Below are 23,602 nucleotides of genomic sequence, written 5' to 3'. Positions count from 1 at the left end.
CCCCCTCTCTCCTGTCGTGTGCATGTTGCTGCTCTTCTGACACTTTTAGGACCCTAAAAATGTAGGCAGAGAATGCAAAATGTGAAAGTAGTCTCAAAGAGAATCTTGCATGGCAGCAAATGTACTGTTTGCACTGTTTTCCTGTAGTTACTGAACAAAAGAACGTTGTTTTAGACATACAGGGAGCTGATAGTGTTTTATGCAGTATTACACTGCTGCCACAATACAGTGTTTTGTTTGTTGAATAACTGTGGAAGTTAACTGACCCACTGCTCTGCAGTAGCCGTGGTTTGTCTCTTCTGTGCTGCAGTAAGATGGAATTGATGCACTGTGGCAGCTTTGTTAGTCAAAGACAGATGAGATCAGACAAAAACGTGTTAAAATGTTTTGCAACCAGCCTATGCGCATCTGAGACTATACTGATGCTTGGTTTACGAAGGTGTACAGTAAACTTGTTTGAAATCTAAGTTAGCCTTGCTTACCATCTTCCTTACATCCCCAGCATAAATGTAGACGTTTGAAAATAGCAAATGGGAAGGAGGATGCTTCACACTATTTCTTAACATCCCTGCACCAGTGACGCAGCCTATCCTGATTTATATTGTGATCGTTGCTGTTTAAATTAGGTACCACAGATCTGTAGCAAAAGCTGAAAGCTGACCTCTTTCCCGGGAATTTCTGGTGCCTCACTGGATACTGCACGGTCAGGTTCCCGAATCTGAAGCGAGGAAGTGGGAGTAATTCAGCAGTCTGCGTGAAATGACAGATGCGCAGTATCATTCTGAATGCTGTCTTTCCTCTCTAGAGAACAGTGTCTTTTGAACCATACAAACAGTTTCCTGGGGAAGAGAAATACTGCCATATATAAATAAGCATTCTGACTGATACTGTACCAAGAAAAGCTTGCCGATTTCCTGTCTCGATTTTAAAAGGTTTTTTTTCCAATGATCTTGCATAAAACAACCTATCAAAATATACTCAGTGTTGAACCAAATCTGGTGCAGAAGCTATCTCTGCAAGGCAAAAGGAAATCTAAAATACACGTTCATGCGAATGCACCACAAGTTCCTGTTGGCCTAGGATTAAGAAAAATCTGACTGCACCTCTAAAAATAATTATTGCCTTGCTTACAGCAAATTGAATTCAAATTTACGTTGTACTTCTGGTGAGCTTGTCTTCTGAGTGTTCAAGGTATGTAGGTGTAGGTTGTTTTTTTTCTCTTTCTTTTGGGGGATTTTTTGTACATTCTGCTCTTACGGTCTAATTGCTAAATCTTCAAATATTATCTTAATTAAGATCTTAAGTTCTTTCTGCCTTCTCTAGGCTGCTTTGGGTGACAAACCACTTCCAGAGACAGTAACTTTGGTAATAGATTGAGTGAGACCTTTTTCAGCTTTGTATAATCTTTCAGAAGACTTTTTAGAACCGTTTGGCTTAGGGCTTCTCTGCTGTTCGGTGGCAGGTGGGGACACAGAGAGAACTTGGCAGAGCGCTTTACAGGGACATAGGATTTAACATTGTAGAAAGAAAAGCCAATATGTCTGATTGAAGTACTGGCACGAAAGGCGCAGGGAGAAGAATAACTAATTCTACTAACAAATTTTCATGGTTAATTTATACATAAATACAAATGATTAGTCATCAGTTAAAAGTTAATGACTGCAGTGCCACTCTTGGGAGCTCTGGCACCTGCAGCTTGCTCAGCAGTCACAATTCCAGGATTGGTAACCCAGCTCCGGTTCTCCAGCTCCTCCTTACGCCGTCCCGAGAGCGGCTGATGGGCCTCGAATTCCTCCTTGGCAGACAGAAGTACCGGGGGTCGTCCAGAGTGGGAAGTACCTTGACAAGTCTTCTGCAAAGCGAATTGCAAATAGGAACACGTGTATACTTTTAAACTGAAGAGACGCTTTCCTATCTAACTCCTGTTACTTGGGATCTTATGTGGTAATAAATTTGGACTGCATTTAAAGCACAAGTTAGAGAACTTTGCGGTCTCCTTGCAGTCCTAGCGCTGTACATAAATTCATTCTGATCAGAGGGTACTCCTTCTGCGTTACTGCTCCTGGAAGAGCCACAACAGCTAAACTTGTATGGTATTGCACATATCTTCTTGGATGTAAATGTCTCTGAATAATCCATGCTAGCTGCAAAGAATGCAAAGACTTTTTTTTATCATTATTATCGACTTTGCAAAGGAAGGCATTCTCTGCAATTCCTGCAGTTTGGTGTAAATACTCCACATGTTCTGCCAAAGCAGTCCTGGTTCTCAAAGCAAACAGATTTTTGATACTACTTCATGTGTGGAGGTGTTACCTAGTTGTTAATCAAGGCATATGCGATGTATCAGTGATGCGCGAATCTTGTTTGGCCATGCAGATGCCATCATTTAATGCTTACCTGCATGTATGGCCTGTAACAGGATTTGTGGTTAAGCAACTGTATACAAATTTAATTGCTTAATTGCTAATTGTAATTACATTGCGATTTTTAACTGCTGATGCACATAGAAAAGATGGTTCTGAATACAAAAGTGCTTGCGGACCAAAATAGTGACTTTCTGACAACTTGTGAACAACTTTAACAAATGCCTCGCAGCAGATGTAATCCAGGATATACCAGTGCCATTTGCTTTTTATGTAATGTTGCCTATTTTCTTCCTGAATCTCTCCGTGTGCTATGTAAGAAGATAAAAATGCAGAAACGCCACCATCGCTTTTAGAATTGCTAGGTGTGCTTGCAGATTTAAAACAGATTTTCCTGGTAAAAAAAATTTACTGGGGCAGCACTAGTATAAAAGGAGTTGCAAATACTGGGTTTTAGTGTCAGTCTCTTGGAATTCCCAGGAATGGCATAAGTCTGGCTTCTCTGGCTTTTGGATGAAGCGTCTGGTGGAGACATTAAGTGGTTTTTCTCAAATTCTTAGAGCTGTTAGGAGCATTGCGTTGAGTGCAGCTCTAAGCCTGAAACAACAGGCTGAGCAAATACTGATATTAGGAAGATTCCACCTCGACATAGGGATCTTCTCCCACCCTTTGCTTTTGCAGGGAAGTCGGCTGGGTGAGAGCATTGCAGGTAACCACGCCGTGATGTATGATGTGGCTATTTTCAGCAAGAACAGTGATGACGATCCTGCCGGGCACTAGCCAAGATGCAGTGTGCCAGTCTACTCCCCATCTGGAAGTAGGCTTTTTTAGTTGCTCCTTTGCCACGCAGTGGAAATACCTGCAGTGCTTTTGCTGTGATGTTGTGATGCTGGAGCTCTGAAAACTTGAAGATTAAAAGGGGAAAAAAAAAAAAAAAAAGAAAAAGAAAAACACAACCCTGAAGAACTCTGCCACTGCAATCTTTCTGCTCATATCAAGATCTTGCGAGGAAGAGGAGGAAGAAACCAGTTTCTTTTTGTCTTCTGATAGTCCACCAACCATCGTCCGGTGCAGAGCAGGAGCAGTGAGATCCAGATGGAAAGAACATACTTTCTTTCCATCTGGAGCCATCCAGGTTCCCTCTGGCTGCCCCAAAGTAGTGCAAGCATTGAGAAAGATGTTGGTGTATGCAGCATGACTGATGAAGGGTTATCTGTTCCAATCAAAGGCTTCCTTCTTTCCGTGCACCTGGATGGGTAGAGCTTTTTCATGCCTTTTCCTGTAAGTCTTTTCTGCCGTTATCTCATGGAGGGGATTCAAGGGGGTTTGAGTGTGCCAGGGCACGGGCACAGCCTGCCCAGAGAGGTTGTGGAGTCTCCTGCTCTGGAGATACTCAAAACCTGCCTGGCTGCGTTCCTGTCCAACCTGCTGTAGGGGAACCTGTTTTGGCAGGGGGGTTGGACTAAAAGATCTCCAGAGGTCCCTTCCAACCCCGACCATTCTGTGATTCTTCTGACTTCCCTCCTCGTCCCTCGCTCATTTTGCACCTTTCTCTTCTGTCTTCCCCAGTTGCTATTGATTTCCCAATAGCAAGTGCTCAGACCAGTCCTGTTCGCTGCTTCTGAGAGACATAAAACTTAGCACTTTTGCAAAATGCGTATTATATCCCTGAACTTCAGCTGAGCCAGAGGCTTCTGTTTCACATGCGATACCTGCACTCAGAATGTTACTCTTCCACTTGCGCTCTGGCTCCGGCCCAAGCAGCGTGCTGGAAAACAAGTGGTTATTTCGGCAGCCTTGGAAGACCTTGGTTTCTTGACTCCTGGCTGCAATTTCACAACGCTGTACCAGAAATTAATTAAGCAATCAAGCATTCTCTTAGCACAACTGCATCTTAGAGCAGCCCTAAGCATTACACCGAAAATGCATGTCACGTTCTCCCTTCTTGCAGTACCTTTGGTGTCCTAGCTCTCCACCCAGGCTATAAAGGTAGACATGGATTAGAATTATAATGCAGAAAAATAAATCTTTGAGCCCTTTTACTAGGTCACCCGTAAGACATAATAGTTTTTACATGCAAGAATATTTTTAGGTTCTTTTGCCCTTGCTTTAATTTTGTCTTTTAATGGGAAAGCTTGAAGAGGTTTTGTGAACTGGGACGTGGTTTGGACGTGTTTATGCATATTAGTTCTCCTCTCCTTGTTAGTAATGCTAGTAAAACATCTTGAAAATACCTGGAAATTAAAGGCTATATATCGGGACATTGCATGCCCTGTAACAAGAAACACCCCCCCTCTCTTTTCAGGGCTGTATTCACAGCATACCGATCACAACGCACTTGCTGCGCAGGGCATCTTGTGCCTGTTGGGTACTCCAAGCATAAAGGCACAATGCTTACTCTGGCACAAACCCCCTTTCTTTTGTGATTCAGTTTAAAAATATCAAAAGAATGATGCTTATCAGCAGTGTACTCTTGTGTTTGAATAAACCTGTATTTACGTTATTTATTTTTTACTAGCAATTAATTTAAACTAACCCTGTCTCTTTTTGCTCTTGCATGTGGTGTTTCAGACAAACTTTCAGTATTTCGTTTTCCTGTTGCACAATATAAGGATAAAAATGTTGCTTGCTTTTATCCGGGACATTATCTTGGTTTCGTTGATGTAGGTGCTGATATAGCACGTTGTGCCCACGTCTCTACAGCCAACTGTGTCTGAACAGAGATGTGGCTTCTGCTGCTTAAAAGCTGAAGTGAAATCGAAATCCTTTCTGAACAAAACCTGCTTCGTTCTGTGCTTTATCTCTTACTGGCACTGGAGCAGAATGCTGTAAGGAAAATCTTTGACTTGAAAAGCTTCACAGGAAAACACTGCTCTGTTGCTAAATCTGTGACCGAGGTCAGTTGCAACAATATTTTAATTGTAGCTTATACAGCAGAACACAATTAGCCGAACAGTTTGGTAGAATAAGTACTGGATTAATATCTCAGCCCGAGCTTGAAACTGGCTAGCATCAGATGCCCTCAAATATTAATATTCCATGTAGTGCTCCCCTCAGACTGCGTACAAAAATAGTCCCTGTCCTAGTAGAGCTGGAAATGGCTGCTGCATAACCGTGCCCAGCAAGGAAAGAGCAGAATGTATTCTTGTCACTTCTGCTCTCATTGGGATGACCTGGCAGAGATGTCCTCTTCTTAAAGAAATATAATTATCTCTTGGCTGTAGGAGAACACTAGGTCACCCTGCAGTAGAAGTTAAAGAGGGAAAGCTTTCTAGGACACCTTCTTTCTTTCTTTCTCTCCCTCTCTGTCAGCAACCGTACAGAAAAAGTGGGCCAGCTGCAGCGTGCCGACTGGCTGTACCCTCTTCCCCTGCAAGGTTCAGCCTTCGCTCCCTGGCTGCTGGTAGATGGCAGTGAAAAAACGAAGCGCTGACAGATGGAGGCTGTGCGGGGCTTCAACTTGAAGCTGATGAATCCTATTTCTTCTTTTCCTAATGGGGGTAATTTGCGATCGCTTTTGGGAGCCCGTCAGGGCCAGGTTTGGGGCTGTCGCATTGCCACCTTCAGTCTGTCCCTCGTGCTCTGCTTCTGCTGGCCTTTCATTTTCCTTAGGTTGGATGCCATCTCTGCGTATTGTCCTCAAGTAAGCAAAAGCCGCAGGGAAGTCGCTGAGCTTACCTAGCTGCTGCCTAAAAGACAACTTTCCAAGCCCAGCAAGGAAGAGATGACACCTTTCAGTAGATCACAAGATGGAACTCACTTCTTGTTGAACCACCATCTTTTGGAATAAATGTGATGTTCCTCATTGAGGCTGTGGAGAGTGGTTTGAAAGGACGTTGGAGGTGCATGTTGATGCTTAGTATCATCAAGATGTAATGCAGCACACTCAACCCTAATGCTGATTTATTTTCTGCTTGGAGACCTTCAGCTTGAAAACTTAATTTCCTCCAAGTATTATTATTATTGCCCCTTGTAGGCACAGGTAGTATGTGATGTTCTTTCCTTTCCAGCTTGCTTTGTTTCAATACCTGGCAGCTTCTTTTTGCACAAGATCAGAGAAGTCTTGTGATCTGGTGTCCTCATTCAGTTTGTGGGTTTTGTCTCTCAAAGTAATTTCACATTTGATGTGTAAAGATGCATTTTAGGTGTCGGTTTTCTTAAGTAAACCCCTAGCGCCTTGTTCTTATGTATCGTGGTTATGGTTAGCATCATCTTGCGATTAGTTGGCATTTGTCTAAGCTTCGTGCATTGGTCTTCCTATACGGTCAGGTATATAGAATGTTGTTAGCAAAGCCGCCATTTGCCTGTGTACGTACTTCCAAGCTTCGATCAAGTACTTCCTTCTTCTTCCTTATGGGATGATACAATCATAGTATTTTCTTAGGTAATGAGCTCTTTTTCAGCTCCCTGCTGAAAAAAATGTTCACTTAAAAATAAAAAAAAAAAAAAGAACATGCTTAACATATTAAATTCTTTTAAAATGGCATAACTTCCCTAAGGGGTTCTACCAGAAGTCACGGAGTTAGTTTTACTTTCTGGTGGCCAAGGTCTCTGCATCCTCTGCAGCAGCTTCCAGCATGGAGGCTCTGTTCAGCTTGTCAGTCCATACTGACAGCTCTGCCTGTTGCTGAGTTGGGGCAAATAATGGGTTAGAAAATACAGCGAAGAGTTAATAATTCCGTAAGCAGCAGGGGCATGTTTCTTTACGTGGCAAACGGTCAGAACTTCTGCAAAGCTCAGGCCTGTGTTGGAAATCCTGTTTGAATTTACGCCGGTATTTTGAGAAAAGCCTGGGTTGATCAGCCTCTCCTGGTGGTGTCTCTTCAGGCGAGTACACACGTACTAAGGAACGCTGTAGCTTATGTGTTCTTACAGGCATGATTTTTCTGTTGTTCAGAAGCTTATATTAATTCTGCCTCTAACAACATTATCCATCAGCTGCATTAGTGTCTGAAAAGAATCTTGCAGGAGTAAGGCGTGGGATGCATTCTGCATTTGAAAAGCCCTTGCCTTTGAAATATGATAATTCCTTTAGCACTTAAACTTGCCGAACATTTTCCCAAAGAGTTTTGATGTAATTTCAGGGAAGAGCAGGTTCAGCTGATGATGTCCTCTCGCATGAGATGTTTTGCTTATTTTTGTTTGCTGCGGCTGATGACAACTGTGAAATTTGCTTAATTCTTTTAGCTTGCAGCTGCAGATAAGCTGTCACAGACCTGTGTTCCCTCTGTACCTCTCCGTAGGAGTTGCTAATGGTAAAGGGAGCTCTCCTTGAATTCTATTAAATTCCAGTGCCTGGGGGTCTTTTCCTGGAGCACTCAGGTTGGACTTTGACTGGATTAACAGATCAGTGTCCTGCCATCACACAGCAGGCCACGTGTGACATAATTAGCAAGCTAGAAAGCGAATGGGCTTTAAAGGTGGTCACTACGGCACCAAAGCCATCTGCTTAAGCGAAGGTTCAGCTCAGGCAGTCCATTGATCCATCGTAATCTCTCGTGAGGTATTAGGCTGCAACGGGCTGCTGTGACAAACGGCAGTGACGTTATTTATAGATAACTGAATGCAGAAGACCCTCTGTTGATATTCAGGGCTGTGTTTTTCTTGCGGTTGCCCAGCTTCACCCGCAACCCTCCGTAGAAATTATATGTTTGTGGGTAGGCTGAACAAAATGGTTTTTATTGGAGGGATTTTGACTTCTGCTGCATTACAGGTACCCAGAGGTACCCGGGGTAGCGTCGCTGTAAGGTATAACGAGCGTTAAGTGTAACAAGTCACAGCATGTTTGTGGACCAAATCTAAAAATCTTGCTGCAAGGAAGAATACCTTGATTCAGCTTTCAGAAATTCATGTTAGGACAGTATCAGTTCAGAGTCCTGATGCGATGGGCAAGTTGTAACCAGACTCTCAGACAGCTGTCTTCCAAAGCTGAAGGTACTGCAGAGCCGCAGGGACCTCCTGAGCGGTGGGAAGGGAGACGAGGATGTTTCGCAGCTTCCCGCACTGGGGAACGGCTGGGCCGTCGTAGTTTTGTAGGTTTGTGGTAGATAACTCAAGTTTGATGTTGAGATTTCTCCCTTGTCCCTCAATTTGTCTGGCAAACCAAGCCTGAAGGACGTTCTTGCAGATCTTCAGTTGAGATGCTGCTTGGAGAGACGTGGGAATCGCAATTTTTCTTCTGTAAGATGGGCTCGGTGTGGGAAAGGAACAGCTTCCAGGGAGCTTGTCGCTTATTTTCTGTTCAGATTCTCAGAGCTTGAAAGAACTCTCACTTTAATGAGCAGCTTGTAAACAGAGGTGTCTTTTTGTTTTGTTTCGTAGCTACTCCCGACATCACTGGCCACAAGCGAAGTGAAAATAAAAACGAGGGGCAGGAGGCACTCATGTACTGCAAGTCTGTGGGCTTCCCGCATCCCGAGTGGGTGTGGCGCAAGAAGGTCAATGGAGTATTTGAGGTAAGAAAATTTGGGGTGTCGGGCACGTATTAACCTGCCAAAACCCCCAGTAAGGAAGGAGAGGAACACCTTGGCTTTAGGGATGTATTATTTAGGGTGCCTTAAACCTTCTCAAAGTGCAGTTCCTCAAAAGTCTGATACGTTAGTGAGTAAAGCTGAAAAGTAATGGAGTGAAGTTCAGTTCAGCAGCAGTGAGTATGAAGTGGGTATTCACATTGTTGCGGTGTGAACAGAGTTGCTCATGGCGTTACTGCTGGGCAAAGTTACCAGCTGTCCAGGAAGATACGGCGTTCAAGGTATCTGCTACGAATTGCAAGATGCAAGTTATGAAATGTGATTTAAAAATGCACTTGGTTATAAATTTCTCAAACTCTTTTCCAGTTTTACAGATTGAGCTCACGAGGCTTAATATGAGGATGTGGCAGTGATACCTATTAGTGTTTAACTCATCATATTTTTTTCCATGTGGCAACTGATCTGAGCAAACAGATGTGAGTGAGCAAAACAATTTCACCAGCAATCGGAATCACAGAAGAGAAGCTGGAGGTTGCTAAATCCTCAGCACACCTATTTTTACATTGCTGCCTGATCTGCCAGGGACGGAGCAATTTAATTGCTAGATGAAGAAAAAAACGTTAAGCAAATAACAGTATGGGGTCATTGTTCACTGTTAAATGTGAGCTTAAATTTTTATGGGACAGTGCTATATGAGTGACTTACCAGGTGCTGGCAGTCACCGGTCCTGTGTGGTGGTGTGCAGATTTCCCATCACGCTGTCTTTCTGGTGAAGTTATTTGATAAATTCATCCAAGATTGACTTTCAGGAAGACCGAAAAATCCATACTTTGTGAAAGTTTTGCCCCTTTTTAATTCTTTAAACGTTAGCAACTCTGGAATTCTCTTTTTCAAATGCAGAAGGAATATGGTGCCTTGAATTCCAGCTTCTCTAAATATTCCTGAAGTCAGTGGCTTAGGTGGCCCTGACCACAAATCTGTAAGCAGTGCGTGTTTCTCTTAAAAACATGGCAAAGGCAAAATTTTCTTAGGGCAGTCATACCTCAAATAGTTAGAAATTGCTATCTAATGTGGTGTAGAATAATCTTAACTAGTGCTGGTTTTTCTTTTTTTGCCCCTCCTGTACATTGAAATTGTTTTGTCCCCTGCTAGGGACTGTATCCTCCCCCCTGTCACTTGTCTCGTGTGTTTCATCTTACTGCTGTAAACTGGTGAGCGGAGTGTAACAGTTTCTCCTCAAGCAAAAGGCTGAGAACACGTAGCTTACATGATCGCAACCACTGGCATTTCGTGGCAGATACTGCTAAAGTAGGATGAAAATACAGTTTGTCGGTTACGCTGGTGTTTTGTTGTTGTTGTTTTGAAGCACTTTAGTGCTCAAAATCTCACTTGGTGAGAGATACAGAATGAACAGTAGCGGTGGGGCTTTGCTGTTGTGTTCTGGAATCACCTCTTTGCAAGAATCCCTCAGATCTCGTTTCCACGACATAGAAATGAAAAGGCACCAGGACTTACTAAAGCTCTTGCTCTTTTCCTCTTCCACCTTTCTCCTTCTTTCAGGACATCAACAACTCCTCTGGAAGATTCTTTATTTCAAATAAAGACAACTACACTGAGCTCAGCATCACAAATCTACAGATAAACGAGGATCCTGGCGAGTACCAGTGCAACGCAACCAACCAGGTCGGCTCTGTCTCGGTCACAACCATCCTGCGTGTCCGCAGTCACTTGGCTCCCCTCTGGCCCTTTTTGGGGATCTTGGCAGAAATCGTTATCCTCGTTGTCATCATAGTTGTTTATGAGAAAAGGAAGCGGCCGGATGAAGTCCCAGACGGTAAGTGTGCTCAAAGCCGCCTGTAAGGAGAGAGAAAAAGAAATAAAAATAAATAAGGCAAAGCGAACTTGTGGAAGCAGAACAGAGTGGGGCTTTGTGTCAGGAAGGATCAACAGCACAGTTCGCTCAGCTCTGAGCTCTCTGCTCTCTCATCTGTTCACTCTCCAACCATTAAGCCCAGCAAACGCAGCGGGTCCAAGTGCTGTGTGAAGTCCTAACGCTGGATTCCCCGATCTCAGACTGTGGGGTGGGAGGGCCGTTATTTCAATATCTTTAAAGCTTTTTGTTACACGAGGTGGGTCTAGTGCTCCCGTCTCTTTCCTGCTCTAGTAACCCCGAGAAATCCCACACATCAGCCCTGAGGAGCGTAGGGGCCGCACAGGGGGAGAGCTGGAGACACTCTCGTCCCCGATGGCACTCCCTCTTCGATGTGGCATCTGGAATGGACACCAGGCGGGTTCTGTAAGGAAACATTACACTGAAAGGGTTTGGGACCACAGAGGTGCTTCAGAAATAAATCGTGTTTTCAGTGTTAAAAGGACTCTTATTTTGGGTGTAACTGAATTTGTATTTAAGGAATGCTCTGGAAACTATATCTAATCGCAATAGCCACTGAATTATATTTTCTAAAGATTAGGTATTTATTATCAGGTTTGATGGCAGCGCTAACTAGTTACACTGTGTTTGGTACACAGAAAAGTAGTGACTATTTCATCTTGGAGCTGCTTCTGCATACCTTCCTCTTTTAAAGATGGGGGGAAAAGGCAATTTGAGGCTAAAATGAGTATTTGAAAGACCCACATTGAGAAACGGGCTTTAATGTGACACCTAGTCGCTTCCTACAGCGTTTATCAAGAAAACCTATCCAAAGAATCCTTGTGAGAGGCGGCTGGTATGCCATCGTGCTCTAGGAACATGACGCGCCCAAGTAGTGGAGCAGGTGCCGTAGAGTATGTGGAGGGAAACATGCTGAATCAGTCTGGGAAGCCCTGAATTGTTGGTGTCTCTCCGGGTTGGATGAGCCCTCTAGCGTGGTAGATAACTTCCCGAGGCGACTGTGTTGCAGCTTGTGCAGCAACAACTAGTTGTTGTCCAGCCGCACAAGAGATCAATAACAACGCAGCAAGAAGTTTGCCTTTTGGGATGAAAATATAGGGGCCGATCCGCTTGTGAAGTTTGGATAAAAAATATTTCATGGTTCCTGAGCTATGTGTCAGAGAATAAAAGAAAAAAAAAATAATAAAAATCTTGCAAAGCAGATAATAAATGTTCATACTTTGAGAATGGCTGAGGTTTGGATCACTTCCCTAGTAGATGAAAACTGTCTTAAGTAGTGCATACCTAGAGGAAACTAGCTTTTGACGTTAACCACTCGAGTAACATTTACTAACTGCTTATAGAGCATGCATTGAGACCGGGCTAGGTGCGCGCCCAACAACATTTGGACTGTGTGGTGCATGTTCCTCTGCATAACTAACAGCTTCACCGTTGCTAAGGGGTTTATACTGCCGGCAGTTTGTACTCAAAGTGGCTCTCAACCAGCCCAGAAAACTTTTGAAAATGACAATTTGAATGTTCTCTTGTGCTTCTCCCATATTGCTGTGCCACGTTGGCCTGACTTTGATGTTGGGATGGCCGGAGAGAGTCTCACCTCCATGTCGATGGCTGTTCGTAGCTCCCTGTATTTCATACTTTTATTTTGATGAAGTTTCACAAGGACCGAAACAAGATATCAGATTGTAATTGGATCTGTAAATATTCATTGCAAAGAGCCTCAAATGGATTTAATCCCATAGAAATTGAGTTTGAATTGACCAGATGGCAATGTCACCACCGTGTTAGCGCGATTAAGCGCACGTTGGAGGCGAAGAGTTCACTACCTGTGTGTTTCAGAGGCCGAAGTTTTCCTGGCTGGTCTGGCCGCTCTTCAGATGCCTGAGGGATCCAGGCTCATCATCTCTGATGGAGGTGTCCAAGATGACGAGCCAAGTAACTGAGGTTACTCAACTTGCTTGCTCGGTCTGCTGTTATTTTAAAGGCAGCTAAGCTTGAGTCCTGGAGAGCTGTGCACCTCTGTGGTGGACGAATGTTTTCTCCATCCGCTTTCTTGGAGGACAAAATCCATATCGCTGTCAACAGCGGTGTATTAGGTTTGCCTGGGTGAAGAGACACAATTGGCATAACATCTTCTCAACTAAAGGCCGACTTGAGTCCTACATTCCCTTGGATGCTCTTGCATTTTCTGTGATGGCGTTCAAAGCTTTCTGTGATACCGTGGTGGGAAACGCCCTATGAGCAGGGGCATTTTACAAATGCGTATGTGAGAAATCGTGGATAGTCTTCCAACTCTCACACTGGGATGTTTTACTTAAGGTTATTCTTAATTTTATTATTTTAAATGCATTGTTACGAAATGCCAAAGTTAATGTTTTAATGCAATGGCATGCTTATCATTTGGAATTTAAACTCTCTGCTTCCAAAATCATACATCCGCCTCCGCACGCTGCAGTGAGCTGTAGCGGGTAACATCACTGAGCCTAGAGCTGAGCCAGCAACCCATGCGGATATTAGTCTAAACACCATATTACTTAATATAAATGTTATTTGGCAACAGCTGTGATCTCTTCCAACTATCGGCTAGTTTTCCAATTTTATCTTTTATTTTTTTAATATTAGTTTTGATGTGTTAAGCTTTAGGGACGAGGGTTGCGGTTGTGCCAGATCTTCATATGAAGCTGCTGCGGCAATAGGTAGTACGAAAATTCCATCACCATGCAGTAGTGACTAATTCCAACACAGCCCGAGGGATGTTCTCAAAGGGGGAGAAGTAAGTTTGAGTACACGTTATTTTTTCGGGAACTTGAAGCAATTGCTCTTTCCTACTTGGAAAAAGCAAGGGAATGCACAGGGAGTGTACCCCTACTCCGAGGAAGGGATAAAGCTGTTCCTCCTTGCTAACAGGAAAAAAAAAGCGGTAGCCTTAAACCAGGACACCTCATCAGCAGAGTAACCTCACTGCTGGCCCTTCTTGCTGGGATGTGAATTTTGTCCTTGGACCACTCCAAATTTTTCCTTAGACTGGGATTCCTTCCTACTCCCCGCCATCACCCCTCTCCCCTTCTTCCCACGGAGGAATAACTCTGGACCTTCCTTAGTCACCAGATTTCTCTGCTGTTCCCCCTTTGCTCTGGAGTAGCAGGTAGAAGCAGCCAAAAAAAAACCCCCCCAGCCACATTTGAGGATGGATGGCCATTTTGCGTCTTTCTTTGGATGGCTGCCTAATGGATCGTCACCGTTGGGTTTGGCACGTCCTGCTGCAGGCTGGCTGCTCCTGCAGTTAAGGTGGCTGCTACCAGTAAACCGCCTGCATCTTGGGGTGCAAGCCTTGTACCTGTTGCCTCTCCCCTCTGCAGCGCTTCGGGGTGGCCCGTGGGGTGCTGTAGATCCCACCTTAGGGTGAGGTATTCTCCCATATTCACTGAGGCTTTTTCTTCCCCTTGAGAATCGATCCTCTGATGTGCTGGCTAACGTCTGTCCTGGTGAGGGCATCTCAGCGGTGAGGATTTCCGCCCAGACCTAGCGCAAAGCTGACTTATTCAGGACGCTTTAAGGATTTCTTACAAAGTTTTGGAGGAAAATAGTGATGCTAAACATGGTAACTTCACCTGTGTACAGAAAACCCAAAGCCTTTCTGGAGCTGAAGGAACTGTTAAATCGACAGTCTAGAAGTACGCCTGCAGCCCAAAGGATGAAACGCAGTTCAGCTGCATTTGTCTGGGGTCTTGCTGGGAGATGCTGGTGCCCGCGCCGCGCAGTCCCCTCCTGCGGTACCCAGGTGACGTTGTTTCTAGGGCTGGCGCCGTAACACCTGCAGAAGTTACAGGCACCTCTTTGGGGTCGGCTGTTTTCATCCCCTCGGACAAAACCAGCCCAAGCCAAAAGCTGGAGCAGGATTGCTCCAGACTCCACTAATAACAGGCACGCTTAACCTCAGTCCTTTTTACCTTTCTCAGCTTTCTAGCCTGCCTTACTGAGGTTCCGCCTTCTAGAAACTGCTCCTCTTGCTGCTCTTTTTTTTTTAGAACTGCAGTGAATGATTTAGCATTGCCACATCTCCAAAGAATCCTCCAATTCAATGTGGTGTAAGGTAGTGAGACGGCAAATCCTGAGGGTCCTCCCACTCCACCCTGACTAACAAACACCTGTTTTTAGAGGAATATGATGTTTCTTAGACAAACCTCAGAACTATATAACCCTTTGACAAACCAGAACAGTAATTTCAGTGTGTGCATTCGCAGCGCACTTATATACACACAAGTTATAAGAACTTCATAGAAAAGCTGCGTCAGCCTGGGAAAAAAAAAAATTAATAAGCAATGCTTGAGGGTTGTACCTTTTTGGTGAGTCTAAACAAAGTAGTGCCAAAAAGGACTTTTGATAACTGCTGCTGAACAGAAGCACCCAGTTGCTAGTGGGGAATGTGAGTGTTTGGAGAGAAACGTTCTCTCTATCCTGGAGGGTGTCTGGGATGCTTTCCAGAGTGCTTGGGAACTCTACCTGGCCAGCCAAAATAAAGCCAACCGAATTAATTCCCTTTCTCTCATCTCCGTGTTCCACAGGCTAAAAATTCCCTGTCTCAGCGTGCCAACTACCTCATCTCTTGGCGGATGGGTAGAGTGACAGATAACCTGGTTAAATTTGGCGCAGCTCTTCTCAATTTACTGTGTAGCCGCAGAGTGAGGCCGCTTTGGTTCCAGAGTTCGGGGATAAAGGGCTGTGTGTTACAAGATGCTTTCCCAGTGTATCCACTGGTATTACGGAAGGTGCTACCTCCGTCTGGAAGTGCTGCCGTGCTGCAAGGGCGAGGAGGCTCCTTTAACTTTGGCATTTCCTGATGGCAGTATTTTTTTGCATGGACCTTGCTTTTTGGCTTTAGTTCATTTGCTTTTTATGCCACGGAACAGGGCTGCTCCGTAGCTCCTTTGTTAATATTTCCTCCTTCACATAATTCAGATTTGTGAGGTTTTGGGGTCGACCCCCCCCTCCCCCCGTTTCTCTGTAGCAGAAAAAGGACCTTTGCACTCATGAAATGTGTATTTCCACCAGCGATGGTGCCTTAGTGGGTGCCCAGTGCAGGTTCTTGCTGTCGTGCCTGTGGATTAGGGGCGTTCTCGTCCTCCTGGCCGGGGAGGTGACGGCAGCGAGTCCCTCCAGTAACCTGCCCGCAGGCGCGCGAGCCCCCTTGCATCCAAATTATGTGCTGGAAGGAGGAAGGGAGGGCAGATTGCGCTTGGAAGTTCTGCATCCTTTCAAAATGAGAGTTTTGACTTGCTTTACACGTGGTAAAGCAATATATGGATCACATACCTTCTCCAGACAGCGGCTAGGTTCTGTAAAAGCAAGGGTGGGTGAACAACGTGCAGCTTCCAGTGGCTTTTGGTGATGAAAGCTGCATGAACGGGGCATGTGGAGGCCAGGGACGCTGGCACGTCACTGCATGTACGATGGGAAAGGGTTTCAGCAGGGGACTGCGGATGCATTTGCTGCTTGGGCTTCCCTTGATAATGAAAGGAAGCAAATAGCTTTTTATTCCTCTGTGGTATAGCTTAAGCTGCTTATTTCTGATAGACGTAGCGATCAGCCATTGTGACCCGAATGTAGTACATCAAAGATTTCCTAAAGAAAGTGTTTTTCTCTGTTGTTGTTGGATCACATAGCCTAAAATTAGCAAAGACCCTGTTTTAAAGGGTGTGTTCTGGGGTAAGTAGAAAGTAAAAACTTCTTGGCTACATTCCCCCATAGGAATGTAAACAGTTTTTACTTTAAAATCCATATTCTACATGTTCTTTAGTTCAAAGCCATGAGGTCACTGGGTTATAACATGTCCTTTTTCATTCTTCCCTTCTCATTTCTCAGCTTAATACAAAGACTTTCCATAAATGTTTTTCTGCTCCGGCTCTACAGAAGCTCCATCCGTATCCCCACATTCTTTCTAATACTCATTTATTTTTTTTTCTTGACTTTCCCTGTTCCTGCTATTACTGTAAGTAATTTAAAGAACAAAATGTTTTCAACTGAAACGGTTTATCTTGTAATGAGTTAATTTTTGGGTTGGGTGTTTTTTTTTTCCCCTATTACCTACACCTTTCTCTCCCTCGCTTAAAATTCAACAAGGGGAGAAAACTATCGGAGAGGCACACTGGGAGGCTGTAGCTATCAACTACACCCAACAGCGAGCGCCATAGTATCACAGCGGTAATGGAATAGCCGGGCTCCTCTGGGCTTTTTTATACTAATTTGTTAGATGCTATTACAGGATCAGAATTCCTCCGGTCTAATAGAAGTAATCATGGCCAGAGAGTCTCCGTTGCCGATACGCTTGTGCCTTCATTCCATTTCAGAGCAACTGCTTCCTCTTTATCGGTTTGCTTTGTGGAGCCAAGATGAGTGTCTCCATTCACCCCTTCTTTCCCCCTCCCTCCAAAATATTCCCGGTAATGAAGCCGAAGAGCAGAGCGTTGCTCCCAACCCCACGTGCGTCGTGGTGGTAAACGCCGCCTTGGAATCTTTGTGGGCAACCAAAGCCCGAAATGTCCCTATGAACAGCCACCTGGTGAGAAAGCGCCACGGTCCTGCGCGGCTGTGGACCATTTTGAGTGCTCGATGTGGAGCCTTCACAATGTTTTACGAGCCAAGAACTGTAAAATGTATATAAAAAAAAAAAATAATTCTAATTTTTCCAGCTTGGGCAAACACATCTAAATTCTTTTAAGTGTTCTTCTCCAAAGTTTTCAAGCCACTGTCAAATTTTGTTTTCCCAGAAAGCAAAATCTCAAGTGAATTTTTAATTCTGAAGACTCCCCAGCGGTCTCTGTTACGGTTGTAACAAATTGCTTTGCAGCCCGTAGAAGCTGCGTTGTAAGGCAAGGCCCTGAAGCTGCCACCGACGCTGGTTTTCCCTTTTGAGCGTTTGAACAGAAATGGAAGACAAGTTTCACTTTAATGCTGCTGCGGTTCACTGTTGGTCTGCGGAGGCAGGTCTGAGGGCTGCCACGTGCCGGTGTAAGAGCCGTCGCTGAAGCTGCTGCTCCGCTCGCTCTGCACGTTTCTTTGCAAGTTTTAAAGCACGAGCAGAAGCGCGGAGTCCCTTTGGATGCAAAAATGGGAACTTTGGTGCTGGAAGTACCTATTAGTGTTTCAGTTTTAACTTCCACCACTCGTAATGGGCCACACGAGATTAATTTGATATTAAAAATAAATAGCGTAGCTTTCCAAAGGAGGTAAAAGCAGCAGAGTAACATCTAAAATGCCTTCTAAATTAAGGCTAAAAGTAAAGATGGGGGCATAAAACACAGCCCCCTTCTCTGACTGCCCAAGAGTGAATTGCGCTCCCAGACCGTTAATACAAGTGGAGGAGCTAAAGCAAACCTGTTTGTCGTCGTCTTACAATTTTAGTCCAGATATTTTTGCCGGGAAGGATTGATTACACACACGTTACACGATGTGTCACAGGCAGCAGCGATTCTAACCTTTCCGTTCACAGTTGTGCCATTTCAGGCCAACACTAAGCAGGAAATCACGATGCCCACAAGAAAGGCTGGGCTGGTTTTTTTGGGGTTTTTTTTGGGGGGTGTTGTTTTGTTTTTTGTTTTTGTTTTTGTTTTGTTTTTTTAAATCTTGTATTTATATGAACAAGGGGATTTGGGGAGTCTGTAGATTCCCTCCAAATTCAAAAGCAAATTCCTGCAAAAGGAGGGGTTTAGTGTGGTCAACTACGAAATTGCAGCTCGCCTGGCTGTGTTTCGGGAGCAGAATGGAACGAAGCAGCGTACTGGGAGGATGTTCTCTACGGCCATCGGTTTGACGTGCTCTTAGAGCCGATCAGTTCCTAGAGCAGGGCTTCTGGCATAAAGGTTTGGAGTTAATATTGATATTTGTCGGTTACTATGACTTCTTTTTTTTTTTTTTTCCCCCCCTTCAATTGCATCATACCCTTAAAAAAATGGTGGTAAGTGAGAGATCTGCATGCTTTGGAGTTTGTTTAATCTCCGCTTCAGTCTATACAATGCACAAGTCATAATGTTAACACTTTTTCTTAAAACTTCTTCATTCACGTTCACGACTAATTTGGATTTCAGTTTGCTGTTTTTAATCTTTATTTAGTCTAATTTTGTACTTCTTTTTCTGTTGTTCTGTTGCCCCCTGATTTCGCTAAGGTTTCGGTCTTTGTCTGTACCGTACTGGGGATGCTTTTCCAGCAGTTCAGTGGTTGACCAGGATAGTAACACCCAGAGAAATTTTCCCCGGTCTTATTTTAGGTTATCGATGGGAAAGGGACGAGTGGTGGGGATCCACCATATAATCTTAAGTATTCTAACAGGCATTTTTTGTTGGATCTTTGTTAGGAAAACGCTCGATGGCAGCCTTTATAAATGTGAAGCTTTTTTATTTATTTATTTATTTTAAAAAAGCACAAAACTGCTTATCTGAAATAGGCATCTAAATATTTTAACAGAGAAGGAAAAACGGTTAGGGTTATCTTAACGGTGCAGTTTGGTATTTCTGAAGTCCAGCCAAACAAACTCTCAAAGATGTCGATGATGCTTGTTAGCAAGCCGAGATCACCGAATCTTAAAGCAGAGTGGCATCGGTAGCAGGGCTGGGCTGGGGGCGGGGGGCTGCGGGCTCTTCCCAGCCGGCGCGCGGCGTGCGTTAGCGCAGCCTGCTTTAACGATCTTTTGTGAATCAAAAGACGTTTGCAGAGGGAAGTTCTAGACTTACCGTGCTTTGTGTCTCAGTACCTGATGTGTCTCTGTATATCTCCACTGTATATACAACAGCACATTGATGTCTGGTTGTCCTGACTAGTCCTAGTTCTCTCTGTATCGTGTCCGATAGTGTACTGTTGCTGGGAATGGACTTACTGTGGACACTGGTGTGTCGCTAGTCTGTTATTTTGGCTGTAAAGCTCTTGGTTTGTGGTTAGTTCTTTATTTTTTTGAAATATTTCTTTTTGTTCCGGTCACTGTCTGTGCTAGCGGTGGCTTTGCCTATCCGTTGCCTTGAAGGTACAGGTGGAGTAATGTCCCCTTTGACCGACATTACTCCTAGCGTGTGCTCATGCGGATGCCTACACTGTTAAGACTGTAATTTCCATAACTGCTTCATGTGCACTAAGCACCCTTGTGGAATCCTGCTGAGAGTTTCTTAAAGACTTCAGGGAAAAACCCCTCTGGCACGAGGTGGGAACGGCAACTGTTGAGTGCCAAAACCAGCAGGTCCTGAATTGGTGTCACCTTTGACGCCAAGCACCAGACACAGTACTTCTACAGGAGCGTTAACTTTCTGGATTGATTTTTATACTGCTGTTTAAATGCACTTCTGTCTTCTGTAGTGCAGCTTGGGAGCAAAATAAGGAGGTTTATAATTAAAAAAAAATGTTCAATTGGTCATGAAAGAGCTAATGTGAAACATGCCTCATTGGCAGATCACTTTCCGATTCTTAAATGAGAATATTTTGGCCCAGAGACACAGGCAGAACAATGCTGTCAGTCTTCTGTAGCTGAAGTCTGTGTCCGGAGGTGTTAACAACCCCCCTCATTTCTCCTGGTGTGTTGAGCCCTGTGCTCCATCGGACACACGCACAATGCCTGCTGCTATCCAAGGACTACGTTTGGCTACTTGAATCGAGTCTTGCACCTTCAGCCTCCTCCTGACCTGGTCCGTTCTAATCAAACACACAGAAAAACGGAGTATTTAGAGCTTGTAGTGTCCAGGGGGGAAGATGAGCATACGGTGTATATGCTGCTGTGTATATACCTCTAATTGCCCATCAGCAGTCAAAGAATGGCTTAAAAATATATATATATATAAAAAAAAAAAATCAATGCAAGAAAACAACCAGCAGGATTTTACAACTGAAACGTTGGTTTGTCTTCTCATCAATTTTTATGAGATTGAACCACTGGAACTTGGGGACAAGATGAGTCTGACCATATTGCAACAATCTGTCCGCTCCAGTTGCAGTCCTTCATGACAAGCATTCCAAGTGTTAACTAAAAACCATCGAAGCAACATACCTGCCATTAAAACCCGAATCCAGAAAAATAACTCCATGAATCTTTGCACTACCAAGCGGAATGGCCTTTAATGCTGTAGATAGATCGGTTTGCTGTTTGCGGTTCGGCCGGGCTCCGGTGCAAACACTGACTCTCTTTTTCTTTCCTTTCCTTGGCTTTCCCTGGACTGCATCGGAATTCTTTGCTGCAGATGATGAACCAGCTGGGCCAATGTAAGTGCCTTTTAAGAAAAAAAAAAAAAAACCCAAACCACAGTATTTGGCTCAATCTGAGGGTTTGTGGGAGTTTCCAGTAGGTAGGATTGATGTTCTGTGTGACGTCAGTGATGGTGAGGGACCCTGCGGTTGTTGGTTAGCACTGGAGTAAAGGAAAGTGATATGGGGAAGGTATATCTGGCTAGAAAAATAAATATTGCTGAAGGAGATAAAAGCAGTATTTGTGCTGAAGCCACTGGTGGTCTCCCTGACTGCCTGGTGCAGCCCACTTGATAGACTTTTTCCAAGTATCAGAAACAAACAAAAAAAGCTTCTTCAGTTGTAAAGAGGAAGCAGGAAAACTAGGAAGCGGAATGATGGGTGTAGGAGGGGAATCACACTGGGCAAGACAGCAGCAAGGTGAGGGCCACAGAGATGATCTGCGGGCTGGAGCCCCTCTGCTGGGAGGACAGGCTGGGAGAGTTGGGGGGGTTCAGCCTGGAGAAGAGAAGGCCAAAAAGGGGAGAGCTCAGAGCCCCTTCCAGCGCCTAAAGGGGCTCCAGGAGAGCTGGGGAGGGACTTTTTTCCAAGGGCATGGAGTGATAGGACGCGGGGGAATGGCTTCAAACTGGAAGAGGGGAGATTTAGATGAGATGGTAGGAAGAAATTTTTCCCTGTGCGGGTGGTGATCCCCTGGGGCAGGTTGCCCCGAGAAGCTGTGGCTGCCCCATCCCTGGAGGTGTTCAAGGCCAGGTTGGACGGGGCTTGGAGCAACCTGGGCTGGGGGGAGGTGGCCCTGCCCCGGGCAGGGGGGTGGCACGAGTTGATCTTCAGGGTCCCTTCCAACCCAAACCATTCTGTGAAGATAAAAAGTTGAGAAGTTGTGTTGTCTTCAGCCACTTGAGTAGGAATGAAATAGTGTTTAACTTCTTAGGCACAAAGGCTTTTTTCCTATCCTTGCGATTGATTTTGATTCTTTTTTTTTTTTTTTTTAAATCATTTCTTTCTCCAGGAAAACCAATTCTACAAACAATCACAAAGATAAAAACTTACGCCAGAGAAACACAAATTAAAAATGCTGATCATGTAAGTATGACTCGCTTGTCAGGCTAAAGTCCTCCCGTTTCTGTAGTGGTTGGGGTGCGGAAACACATAACCCGTTCCACGGGGGCTGGCGCGAGCCGTCCTGTCCCGCCGCAGGGAGCACCGGGGGTAGCAAAAGATGGCTCTCATAAAATACACAGGCAGTTCAATGATCTGTTGAACTCTACGTAATCACTGCTATTGCTAATTAAAAAAAACCAACCAACCAACCAAACAAACAAAAACAACCACAAAACCCCCAACCCTTCCATATTCAGTGGTAAAATCCGGAAGCTACCCTTGGTTGGGAAGCCGCTCTCTCCGTTTTAGACGGAAAGGGAGGTTAAGCGCTTTGATTGCACACTGTTACGGCACGGGATGTTGGGAACGCTGCCGGGCATTGACTAGCACCTCTTCTCGTTTCTTTTTTAGAGCTTTAAGTTTCTGAGAGACTGATGGCAATATGACCTGCTAAATTTAAGGGTTGGAACTCTTGGTTCTAGAACTCCAGTTCTGTCTGATTTCTTTTTATTTTTCTTTTTTTTTTTCTTTTCCTTTTCAAGTGAGCAACAATATGACTGTCTAAAGCATGCCTTATTTAGCCTCTCCTGTAAGGATGACCTAGCCAGATAAATTTTAATAATGCTTCAGTGTAGAAGGTGTAAACTATTTTGGGCTTGATGTGCTGTGAATGTTGCTTTTATTTTATTTTATTTTATTTTTTAATTTTCCTTAATCTATTTAAAACAGTAGAAGTAGTAAGTCTGTTCACGCATGCGCCATTTTTTACTTCCTGTAGCTGTTAAAAATTTGGCAAAGCTCTAAAACGCACCGCTGCCATCTAGTGAAACTTTTTGTAAAGTACAGCAAAACTTAAAAATATATACAGTATATATTTATATTTTGGGGGAGGGGGAAAACCAAAATACAGTAATTGTGTTTCATTTTGAAGCTGCTGATGTTCATTCCTTACTGTATGTCTGAAAGATGAGAGAATTATACTGTTCTGGTACTTAGAGAAGTAATATAAATTGAAATTATCTTAAGGGCTTAACCTATAGAGAGAGACTCGGGTGTCCTATAATCAGACTTCAAAAGCTGGAATGGTTCGACGTGGTGGTGGAATGCAGTTGAAAACAGAAACAAAACTTCAGTTTATAAATATATATATATGATTGCTTTTTAAGTGATTTTTTTGGGTTTTTTTTTTTTGTTAACTCATGTAAATTCTCAGATCCTTTTGCACTGATGTGTTCAACATATTCTTGTACATTCGATTCAGGCAAACTTTTATAAGTTTTTTTTTTTGTTTGTTTAAATGATGAAATGTTACAGCATGGTGATATTCTATGCAACTAGTTATACTCTTTAGTTTGACACTGTAATTTCTCATGATTTAAAGATTGTAGAAATAGACCTAACAGGGTTCTCATGATGTGCGTAACTGTAGATGCATGAACTTGTGTTCTGTGTATTTGTTGAAGTGCAATGATGTATAAAAAAAAAAGTGGATTCACCTGTTTTTAAAAATAAAACACTGACAAAAAAAAAACCAACCCGAAACGTGTGCAGACTTTTT

The 23,602-nt window shown here is 44.0% G+C and overlaps 1 protein-coding gene across 1 annotated transcript in view; it reads left to right on the top strand.

The window, feature by feature from the left end:
* Positions 1 to 23,565, top strand: part of NPTN (neuroplastin) — an 82,991-nt gene extending 59,426 nt beyond the window's left edge. Inside the window, exons 5-9 of the mRNA XM_009895580.1 lie at positions 8,685 to 8,818; positions 10,394 to 10,667; positions 20,937 to 20,958; positions 21,953 to 22,026; positions 22,456 to 23,565. Coding sequence (XP_009893882.1) covers positions 8,685 to 8,818; positions 10,394 to 10,667; positions 20,937 to 20,958; positions 21,953 to 22,013 — 491 coding nt within the window. The 3' untranslated portion in view covers positions 22,014 to 22,026; positions 22,456 to 23,565. The remainder of the gene's footprint in view (positions 1 to 8,684; positions 8,819 to 10,393; positions 10,668 to 20,936; positions 20,959 to 21,952; positions 22,027 to 22,455) is intronic.
* Positions 23,566 to 23,602: the final 37 nt, after the last annotated feature.

This window comes from Charadrius vociferus, unplaced genomic scaffold, assembly GCF_000708025.1.
Source record: "Charadrius vociferus isolate BGI_N301 unplaced genomic scaffold, ASM70802v2 scaffold132, whole genome shotgun sequence".
NCBI lineage: Eukaryota > Metazoa > Chordata > Aves > Charadriiformes > Charadriidae > Charadrius > Charadrius vociferus.
The sequence above is the reverse complement of the archived record's forward strand: the minus strand, read 5'-3'. Positions and strand labels throughout refer to the sequence as shown.